The sequence below is a fragment of the Hoplias malabaricus genome, chromosome X2 (genome assembly GCF_029633855.1).
Source record: "Hoplias malabaricus isolate fHopMal1 chromosome X2, fHopMal1.hap1, whole genome shotgun sequence".
In the NCBI taxonomy this organism is placed as follows: Eukaryota; Metazoa; Chordata; class Actinopteri; order Characiformes; family Erythrinidae; genus Hoplias; species Hoplias malabaricus.
Window position 1 is genome coordinate 46,924,672 of NC_089819.1, and position 11,730 is coordinate 46,936,401.

The window sequence follows — 11,730 nt, forward strand, 5'->3', positions numbered from 1 at the left end:
ACACACACACAAAACATTTGGGCCAGTGGCATATTTACGACTGTTTACCTTTTCTTTTAAATAAAATTCTTAAATATTTCAGAACTGAGGATATGGAGTAAATTTGGGGAAAAAAGTAATGTGGGAGTTTTGCTCAGTCTTACCTGATACAAGAGTTACTGTTACTTGATTTTCCACTTCATGATGTGCTATAGAAAACAAATCTGGACTGTAGGCAGGCCAGTCATACAGTGTGTGTATAAAACACCACGTTTGTAGCACAATACAACTGCAGTATAAGGCCTGGCACAATCTTGCTGAAATAACCATGGACTTTCAAAGAAAAACATCACATTGATGGCAGCATATACCTCTGCATCAAGGATAATTTGACACATACCGTATTGTACATGCAGATGCTGGCTTTTCTACCTTTCACCTTATAACCTTTAGCACAGAGAATTCAATAATTGTTTTCCCATAATTTAAAACTAAAGTATAATTTGGCCACAGAACAGGTTTCACAGAACCCTGCTTATAATGGAATGTGTGAAAATGATGCACGTGAAAATTATATATAATGCCCATCCATCCCAGCTCTTTGCGTGTATTGCATACATTGATTTCCACTTCTGTTTATATTTACAAAATGATATCAATATGATCAAAGAAAATAGAGTGGTTGCATTTGTGTCAATAAAATAAAGGTTTAAGAGGATTAGCATATCAGAGATTACTGTGTTAATTGCATTTTATAGATTCCTGCTCTCCTGACAATGGGCTTGTAGTTAGATAAAGCCAAAACAATTATCTATTGTCGTGTGCTTTGATATCAGTAGGTTGTAATCTAATACAGCTGGGAGTACATCTATTAGCATATATAAAAACAACACATTAACATCCGCTATTCTAATGCCCATTTAATTTCAACACAACCCTGGCTTTGAGCACTTCATGTATCACCTCCCATCCCTAGTGTGAAATCACACAGCTTCTTTTATTCAAACAAAAACAACTATCAGTGCGGAGGGCGACCTGTCATAAACCAGCTCGTTTCCTGGTGTTGATTACTCACAGTTTGAATAGCTCCGGTCAGGCATATGGATGCTCAAGATGTGAATACACTCCAATAGGCGCAGGGGGTGGACCTGAGCAGCAAACCCATCTGTCTCACTGTCAGCGGGCCTATTCCTCATCATTAACAGAGTTCAAAGTCTTCACACCTTATCAGGAGTGGGGTTCCTCCATGTTAAAGTTATTAATAGGCCACTAGGGATTGGTTAAGCTGCACTAGCTCAAAGACACTGACTGTATTCTTGGAGATGTAACGTGACACTGATAATACACGTCACGCCGGTGTCAACAGGCCATGAACAGGACTGCCAAACTGCTCGAGGGTGTTTGTCACCACACACGAACATGGCAAGGTACATGAGTAATAAACTGCAGGCTTCTGTTTTAATAGGACGATGTCAAACACGGCCTTTTGATACATTTACTGATTTCCTGCTATGAACAGATTTTAAAATAAGCGGCATAACGTTTTAAATATATGAACAAATTCAAAATATTTACTTACAACTTCAGCTTTACAACAGTGGGACAACTGCATTACAAATAGAGTTTGTTTCACTACCTGTGGTCTGAATACAGAACATAAATAGTAGGAAAGATACATTTGAGGAGTATTTTAATAAATTAGACACTAAAATTCATTTTGGGTTTAATAACTGGGTCCAAAGGAAAAATAATTATGTGGATTAAAAAGGAACACCTTAATAGCTTTTACTTTACACCTAAAAATGAATTGCTCCCCCTTCAAAGTGTATCTGGTAATCAAGATTTAAGGTCATTTATAACACGTGCAGTATCTTACAGCACCCTCTAGTGTTAAGGGCTTCCTAATGACAGCCTCCAAAGAGCCACAAACAACATCCAGGTATGTCTTTAAAAGTCAAACTATAAACAAATAAAATGCATGAATATCAAACACAGAGAGAAGCCAATCATACACACACACGATGACCACAGAGACAAATATTAATTTGTAATTTATTTTGTGCAGCTTCAAACCTCATTACTTTTACGTAATTCTACGAAGTAATTCGTCATAATTCTATACATCCACATTAATGTAACAATACACCAGGACAGCAGAGAAATGCCAAATGATACAATACAACATAATATAACAAGTTAGTGAAAATAACAGTCCTAAACAAGCATACTGGACATTCAACATGTTATCAAAGAGTTCTCAGAAAGGCTGCAAATTTGGTCTTCGTACTCGAAAAAACAAAGGGACAATGTACCAGAAAAGCAATACAAATCATTCCTTGGAAAAAATCTCATGAAAAAAATCCTTTATCAAAAAGGGGAGCAATATTAAAAGAAAATGTGGTTACAAAAATAGTATGCAACCCCCCCAAAAGTGAACAACAATGAGGACTGGTGAATAACAAAGCGCTGGGGAGGAAAAAAGAGCAAGTCTTATTGCTTTAGTGAAACAACAGGTTGTGAAATGTTACATCGTGGAAAGGCAGAGAAGGAGAAGTGCAATCTGAGCTCTTCCAGGCCCCTTAGAGAACAAAGCGTCCACTCCGTCTCTTCTCCAAACCGATTTACAAGAACATTTTCAAGTTTCAATCACACGAACGCTTCTCTTACGAAAGAGATCAGACCGCCCCTTCTCCCACCCCTCCTTTCTCCATGCACCAACGCATCTCACAGCTCCTGATGATTCATGAGCTCCTAGAATTAGAAACGCTCTAAATATTTCATGAGAGACAGAGAAAAATAGACAGCTTTTTTTTCTGAGCTTGTTAGACACTGAAAATACCTGCTTTTGAGGTTAAAAATACATCTGGAGCTTTGCATTTTTTAACATTCAGAAATGAGTACAAGGGGAAAGTGAAATGCAAAGCTACCTTACAATGCTCTCTGAATCAGGACAAATCATTTTAAGAATCATCTGAGGAGAATATGCTTGGTCCTGCTACAATAGGAATAATAAGAGAAGATTCATGTTGGTTGAATGATGAACCTCAGTAAATGAGAATGGTGATAGCAAACAGCCACAAATTATCTCAGGAATCAAATACACTCAATTTTCTTTAAGGACTAGCCAAAAGGAGACAAAAATAACCTAATCGCTACTGCACAAAACATGTCTCTAGGGTGAAGTTAAAACAAATAAATATCTCAATCTAAATAAATATTTTCATCCAAGCTGTAACCTGGGGGGTCAGGGTTGGGGATCAGTGCTTAACATCCAGTTGACCAAGTCTACTACATTCATGGGAAAGGGGTCAGATTTCTTAGCATCCTGCTTTCATATCACTTCATGCTAGTTATAGACTATTCTTTGATGATGAGCATAAAAGAGATGTTGGTCTAGTAAATCTAAAAAAAAACACAGGACACAAAAATAAGAGCTAATGGAACAGAAACACTTAAAAGTCGAGCTTGAAGAAACTAAAGAAACAATCACTTTTTGGTCACCCCCCTCAGATGTGTTTAAGTTTAGATTTTACAATAAAAAAAAAAAAACAAGTAAAAAAAAAAAAATGCAACAATAATGTAGTTAACAGCTGATCACTGTTTTATGACACTTCAATTTTTCCAGGTGAAAAGAGTAAAGTCATTTTTATTTTTCCTAAGCAAGCAAGGACAGCAGCTACAATCAGGAATAGTGATGCATTTCTTCAGGTAAAGGAGCCACTTCCAACACTCTGCTTAATCTCATCTAGTGTTGTGTGTTCATTCATTCTCCATTTAATTCACCATCACTAGTGTACAGTACCAGAGGGAAAGGACAGTAGTGTAGAGAACCAAATCACAATCAAGAGACATTCAATTTACTTTAGCTCTTGAGGCACTTTGAACTTTTGATATTTTGTTTAAACCGCCTCAGGAGCAGACGATAGTGTTGTTGGTGATGGTGGCAGTCCCATTGCAATCCTGACCGATCAACCTTGGACTGACAACAGTCTGAGTAATGCACATACAGTTTATAATGAGTGTCTCTGTGCTTGTGAATGTGACTATATATGCAATAAAAAACTAAAAATAAAAATCTTATGTAGTGTTCATGCCACAAGACTGAAGTGTGTTCAAAAGCAAGGTGGTGAGAGTTTAGAAAATTCCAGAAAAGGAGAAAAAGAAGTGCCATACATGTGGCCAGTCCCTGGGCAGAGAAAGAGAGCATGGGGTTGAGTAGAAGGTCAGAATACACGAGAGAGAGAGAGAGAGAGAGAGAGAGAGAGAGAAAAGAGATGTGAGGGCTTGGGGGCATTACCCTACTGTGGGTAGCTATTCTGTTGCCGGCGTTTAGCAGATCGCATTTTTTCAAATCTGGACTCCATCTCTTCCAGCACTTTAGGTGTGTAACGAACCACCAGCTTGACTGTGCCCTGAGCTGCCTTCAACAGCTCCACTGCCTTCTCGTGGTGCTCTCCTTCCACACTCTATGAAAAAGAGTAAGGCTTAGAGCAGGGGACAGAGTGACATATTGAATGCTTCTATGTACGTTAAAAATACTTTAAAATGATAATAAGTTCATTCTCATGTTAAACCACTTTATAAAAAGTCTACGTACTACTCCATTGACAGACAGAAGCTGATCTCCCCGCTTCAGGCCTCCGTGGCGGTCAGCAATGCCTCCAGGGATGATGCGGGAGATGTAGATGGGTGAGTTCTGTTCCTTTCCTCCCATGATGTTGAAGCCCAGACCCTCCTCTGTCTTTGGGAGCTCCACGACACGAGGGTGGGAGTGGCCCTCGCTGGCAGCAAACGCTGCCACTGTGGCCTGCATAACAAGCAAGGAGAATATATTACTGATGAGACTGCTTATTAAAGGGAACATATTTGACAACAAATTAACACATTTCCGTATGGTTATATTGAAAGACCTCTTCAGAACGGCCGGCACCTGGTCCTTTAAATGACAATGGGCCACAGCTCAGCTCAGAGCGAGAGCCCAGGTGTGAGGAGCGAGGAGCAAAAGCTCTGGTTTTTAGTCATTTTCACTCAATTATCCTTATTCTTTGTTCTCATCAAAACTCAGTGATTGGAGAGACGTCTACATCGGAAAAATTTAGAGAAACTTTACCTCTCCTTACAGTGTTTCTATATCTTTTATACAAACATGTTCTATATAAATAAACCTGCTTTCAAGTCATGCTCTGTCCTCAGGTAATATCTCATGCGCTGGAATAAACTTATTGCTTTTATTAGTTGTGAGAAGCAAACAGAGCGTATCCTGGAGAGCTCTGGCCTTACTCATGAGAACACAGATGTGATCCACTGTGCTTACACCAGAGGCAGCTTGGACATTTATTTTCTATTATGCATCAAAAACAGCAGGTATGTTGTGCAATGGCAAATATACACTGTATCTCTCTGCCAACTGAGGAAAAAGAAACAGGACTTCACAAGACGTTCATACAAATTATATTTATGTACAATTCTGCTGTAAAAAAACAATCAATTAAGCATTTTAAAAGTTTTCTTAAATTGTTATGATTGTCGTCATAAGAAAATATATATATTTTTTTAATTTTAAACATTTTAAACAGAACCATTAGGCAAATGGTAAAATTAATCTCAGATTGAAGTAAACTTACTGCAGACTAAAACCAAAATAACTACAAATAGGCTTTAAAATAAATGTATAAATAAAAAAAATTATATATATTACCTTTGCTGTAGCATTGGCTCTGACCTCTGGACTGCTGTTAATGTCCACTGTCTCATACACATGTTCATAAACCTGCGAGAATCAAGAAAGAGGGAAAAGGCATGAAACAAGAACAGGCAAAAGCCTTAAAATAGGCTACAGCATACAACTCAATGCAGCACCACATAGGATGCACCTCACACTCATATGGATGACGCTTTGGAGACCCGAACAAAAGCCCTGTTGTCCTCTCCATCAGTTTAAATAACACAAGCACATTTAAGCAAGTTGAAGACCAAGACGTGAAATTTAGGTCAGCACTGAAAAAGCACCGCAGAGCAGAGATTTTAATGTAGGAAGGAGTTAATTACTGAGATAAGTCAAAACACAAGAGAAACCTGATCCTAGTTTAGCACTGTTGCTTTGAGGTGCTTCATGAGTCCAGGTCCCTGGAGCTGATCCTGAGTAACTGAGCAGATAGTGAATAAACAGCTCTAACTGGACAGCACTGTTGAGTCACTCAGCAGCCAATGTTCTTATCAACTACTGAGGCATAACTCTCCAGTCACAGTCACGCATCATCACCTGCTGCAGAACAGCTCAAATTAGGTCATTCCTCGGGGGGCGGAAATAAGTGGCCCAAGTGTTGAAGTATGAGTAAAAAAGCCACACTGCTCCATAGGAGGGCTCATTTAACAAGTATGCATATGCAGAGATCTGAGAGATGAGCTAGGAATGAATTGAACTTTCCTTAGGCATGAATAGGCTAATGATACCGCATGGGGTATGCACAACTTACAGTGCTTATGAGAATGAGAATCATTTGTGATCTTACTGTAAACTAATTCTGTGTCAGTAGCCTTTCTAAAGTCATCTTGAAAAGCTGATTCATCACCGTTCTGTCACATACGAAGCAAATACTTAGGATCCCTAAACACGTAATACAAGATCATGCAAGAATGACATAAATTGACTCACTATAACCTGATAAATGTATAGATTTATTCCCAGTGAGGTCTCCATGAGAGGTATGATAACAGCTTTCACAACGCATCGTGTCTGATTCCAGGTTAAACACAAGATTCCTAAATCGCAGGTACCACAACAGTGCAATTCTGTTTTTCAGTGCTTGAGCAAAGACAGTAGGAAAGAACAATATCTACTCTCCAGATCTTGCATTGTTATAGATTGTTATAGATTTTCCTGCTGATGAGGAGGTGAATTTACAGTTTTTAAACCAGCAAAGCATCACTAAGCAAGCACAGTCCTACACAGTGTTGTGTGTGTTGAGGTTGTATAGGTCTAACACAAAAACAACTTTTAAGACTGAGGGAATGGATTGTGTGCTTAAAGAAAAGTGCATTTCACCTTTGCCAGAGTATCACATTGTGTTTTTGGCTTCAAGAGGTTGACGGGCAGAAAAAAACTATAAAACGACAGATGACAAAGCAGCAGGGTAGAGCTGACTCAACTGCCAGCAAAGTCTTAGTCTCACTACATGGGAAATGGCACTTTCCATCTGAAACCCATGTCTTTAAAAAAGGATGGAAGGAACAGTCACAGTGAACAACCTTGTTATTTGTGGATACTTTCAGTAACTTCATACAAAAGGCTAGACTTTACAGGTAACATACGGCCAATAATGCTTTATCTTGTAAATAAAGAGATAGTAAGGACACAAAAAATGAAATAACATAACACATACCTCCTTATTCCGAAGGGGGAAAAAGTAATAAGAAAATATTCCTTTGCTACATGAGAAATGAGGAATTAGGGATGTCCTGATGATCGCCTCTAAGTGGAATTTATATGAACTATTTGTAAAGAACCATTAGGCTTAGAAGCAGGCAATTTCTGTCTAAATGCACAGCAGATCTATTCTGTTATTAAGCAGATACTCTAATGTACCTGAAGTGTGCACTTTGTAGGAAGATACAAATATCAGATCAAGATATCAGAAGATACATCAGATCAAAACAACGTGATCTGGACATCCCTATGAGGAAGAAAATTTCTACATTTTACCCTTGTCTTTGTTAGTAAATGTTACATTTCTCCTTTATGTTAATGCAAAGCGATGTAGCCCTAAATCACATTTTTCTGCACATGTTTAATCATCACAAAGTATAAAACATCTTAAATACCTGTAAACCCACACTTTCCATATGGGTACATCACTATCACAAACGTTAAGATGTAAATATATATGAAAACTAACCTCTCGAACAGCATTGCAGAATTCACTTTGCAAAACTCTTTGCAGGGCCTGGAGCTTCTGGGGAGGTACTTCCCCTGTCCTCTGGAGCTTGTCCAGTAATTCAATGGCACGAGAGATGTCTGCAAATTAAAGTTTTCCATTAAAAAAAAGTAGAACACCAACCAAGCCTACCAGCTAATCTACACAATCTGGAAATTTTTCTCTGGCAAAGAACACTGGACTTGACTGATAGTTAAAACACCACCAATTGTTATAAAAATGTTATATATTAATTCTTTGAGGCTACTAAAATGGGAAATATTATGCATATTTTTTTCCACAGAATAACAGTTCTTGGGTCTTAAATAAAAGTGTATGATATACTCTGGTCAAAATACCACAAGGATCTAACACTACCACAATTTTCTACATTGTGTATCAGTAGGAGTGAGCGATATAATATAGGTAGGATAATACCGCTATGCTTTTTAATTCGATAAGACTTTTGCCATATCGTGATATTGTGACGTAAGAGCAAGCTTCTAACGCAGGCACGTGAATGTGACTTGAGCTCAAGCTACAGCTGGGGGATATATCGCAACTATGCATACAGTCCATAGTATTTTCTACATGATTTAGAAAATGACCTTATTAATTATATCGAGTATGCAGAGGATTCCATCTGATTACTTTTAAAACAGTGCACAAACGTCCCGTTCAGCTCTGTTTTTCTCTCCCGCGTGCAGTCACCTACACATGCACGCACGCTCGCACACACACACCACGCTGTCCTGCCATTGTTCATGTAAGCCACTTGAGCACATATATCATGCACACTCAGGTCTACCTCTCTGATAACTGTGAGTAAGTCAACAAAGGACAAAATGAAACAAGTGTCGAAGTTTTATTTCCAAATAAAAGTGTTGTTAAGATCATGAATTGTTTGAGACACGCTGCTCTCCCACAGCCAGCTCCTAAACAGAGAATGCGCTTCTCATTGTTCATCAATTTTTTTTAGCCAATCAGCAGCGAGACTTAGCTGTCCATCATTTAGTGCTGCAGCCAATGGAGTCACAGTCCCGCCTACACGGTTGGGTTTGTGGCTGAGAGAAACAGGTCAGTGCTTAAAATAATAAAAAAGAAACTACGTAAAAATCACATTAGATAATTTCATATAAGATTAAAAATAACATTAAAGTATTTATATGAACTGTTTGTGAAGACACCATTCGTATATTTGTTATAAAATAAATAATTAAGCAGCAGCTTGGATGCAGGCAGTTTGTTTCTTAATGCGAGGCATTCAGTGTCAAGTAGATACACAGGGCTGAGTTTACTTGAAGTGTGCACCGTGTAACAGGACTATCTAAGAAAATCTAAGTATCAGATCAGGATTCAGTATCGGCAGATAATATTAAAAGACTCAAATTGGGGCAAAAAAACTTGATCGGGCCTTCACCATTTCTTAGACCTACAGTTGATAATTACAGTTAGATAATGCATCATGTTCTTTTTGGTGTTAAAAATAAACACTAATACTTTAACATTACATTTTGTTATGATTTTCATAATATTATACCGTATCTCATTTAAGGCAGAAAAAAAAAGTGTTTTTATTCCTAAGAAGTTCCTGTTCCTATCATTATATATCCCGGTATATCACAATATTATTTGAAGGCCATATCGCAAACTCCTTGTTTAGAAGTTGGTTTCAGCCACTGCTGAGAATGAGCCACGGTTTAGTTTCAAGCATGAGGCAGCTAGCAGGGAAGTGTGATGTGTGAACGTCGGTTTTAGTTATTTTCACTTGTTCTCCAATTTCATATTCACATTTTAATAATTAAACCCACAAGTTGTGAAGTGCCTGCTATCTCAGTAAGCCGCAGGACAAAATCAGAACTGCTTGTTTTCTTTCCATGTTTTCTGATTAGGAAGATCACAAAACCCTGACTTTTTTTTTTCCACAGCATTTTGTATGGTAGGATGTCCAGATCGCCAAATTAATGTTCTCATGCTATGGAAAATTAATATCTTCCACAAGTTATCAAGCCAATCAAAAGCAATTTTGTCTGGCCATAACAAATACTTACTGTTATCTGCCAAGCAGCACGTTGCCACTAAAAAGTGAACTGCATTAGATCTTTATCACTTCACATCAGACCCACAGAGAAGTGTGAAGAAGTGTGATGAAGGTTACAGTTTAGACACTAGGGGTCTCAACATTGGAAGCTGTGATATATGTCACTTCTATTCAAACATCAAACTGAGGTACATGCAAAATTCCACTGGTGATGTTTTTCACTTTGAAAGCAGAGTGGTATACATTTTAGAGACTGAATACTAGATCTACTTAACATTATAATCAGTTAAACTAGAAGGTGAAAATTCATGAGTTTCTGTGTGGTTTGTCTTTAATTTTATAGCACTTATAAGTTGTTTATAAATAGACAGTGTTTGTGTTTTTTTTTTTCATTATTGTTAAAACAATGCGAATGCGTGAGTAATAATTATTAGAAAAAAAGCCTGCAGCAAGTGTGTCTGAATTGTGTATATGTGTAGTTTATGAAGTCTATGAGGGTCAGTGTGAGAGAATGGATGCTCATCTGTGAAGTGTCTAGTGTCAGAACCCAGTTGTGGTACAGTAACTTATCCTTACGGAGGCAATAAGTATCTAGCAATCTCAGTTGGCGGGCGTTAACAAACAAAAATGCGTTTAAATATGGTTTATAATCTCATCCTGAACAAACGAGTTACACCGTGTGTCTGCTACAAATGAATTTAATTAATCTTTACTGTAACTAACAACAGCTAAGTTAGCCGAGTGCTATAACACAAAAGATTAACGTTAACTCCTGCTGCTCGTTTAGCCGCTAACTTAGGAATGCTAACACTGTATCTACTTATAGAATATGTAGTGTAACATGATTTATCTGCACAATATTCTTCTACTGTACAAGCGCACACACATTCTACTTAATAAATGAACGTATTTACAGGAACGACATAAGAGCATACTGGTTATGAGCGTTAAATAACGGCTAGCAGCGTCGAGGTGAGCCACCGCTAGCCTCACGGTGAGCCGCTCCGACTAACAGGGGCTTTTCTGATATTTTAAACCCTTAAAGTTTGTACACGATTTACCTCTTTCTAGTCTCACTGGCTCCCCCAACGAGGCCATTTTAAGCCGGGATATTCCACTTGTGTTTGAAAAAATCAATCAAACAACACCTTCTCCTCGCCGTTTGTAGCTTATGCCAAGAGTAGCGCTGGGAGTTGATCCCATAAAGAATCGATACATCGGCTCCAGGTATTCCGGAATGGAGACTCTAAAGCTATGGATTCGATTCCACAGAGAAAGAAACGTAAGGAGTCTAGTCAAGTTTAAATGAACAGATCTTGTCTAACTATGGTTTGTTTGGAGTCTAATGTGATTACATTGCGCAGAATCACTTTTGTGATTTTACAATTTTTCCTTTAAATTAGAAATCAGTTACTGATTGTGTAAAGCATGTTAAGAGATTAACTTAAAATATATGTTTAGGGTATTCATTTAAACTTATACAATCACATTACATTTGGCAAAAGTCAAAAATCTACATCCCGTAAATATTCACCCGTAAAAGAAAAAGCTAATATTTATTATTAATTGACATAAAATGAAACAACATCTAATTTATAGAATTATACAAACTTACCCTTAACACTTAAAGGACTACACCTGAAGAAAAGTCCCTGCTAGTCAGATAACCTCATTTAACGTATGTGCACTCTTCAGATGTATTTTTCCAGTGGTTAATATAACTATAATGTACTTTATAATGTGCCTTCTACAGGCTACGAGATAATTCTTTTTAATCGACAGATTCGGCTCAATGAT

General features: G+C 37.8%; 1 protein-coding gene across 1 annotated transcript; it reads right to left on the reverse strand.

The window, feature by feature from the left end:
- Positions 1-2,014: 2,014 nt before the first annotated feature.
- Positions 2,015-11,155, reverse strand: LOC136676622 (protein lin-7 homolog C). Its single transcript, XM_066653731.1, has 5 exons — positions 10,995-11,155; positions 7,875-7,993; positions 5,678-5,749; positions 4,577-4,786; positions 2,015-4,445 (listed from the first exon to the last, which is right to left on the reverse strand). Exons 1-5 carry the CDS (start codon positions 11,029-11,031, stop codon positions 4,278-4,280), a joined length of 606 nt encoding a protein of 201 aa, XP_066509828.1. The 5' UTR covers positions 11,032-11,155; the 3' UTR covers positions 2,015-4,277.
- Positions 11,156-11,730: the final 575 nt, after the last annotated feature.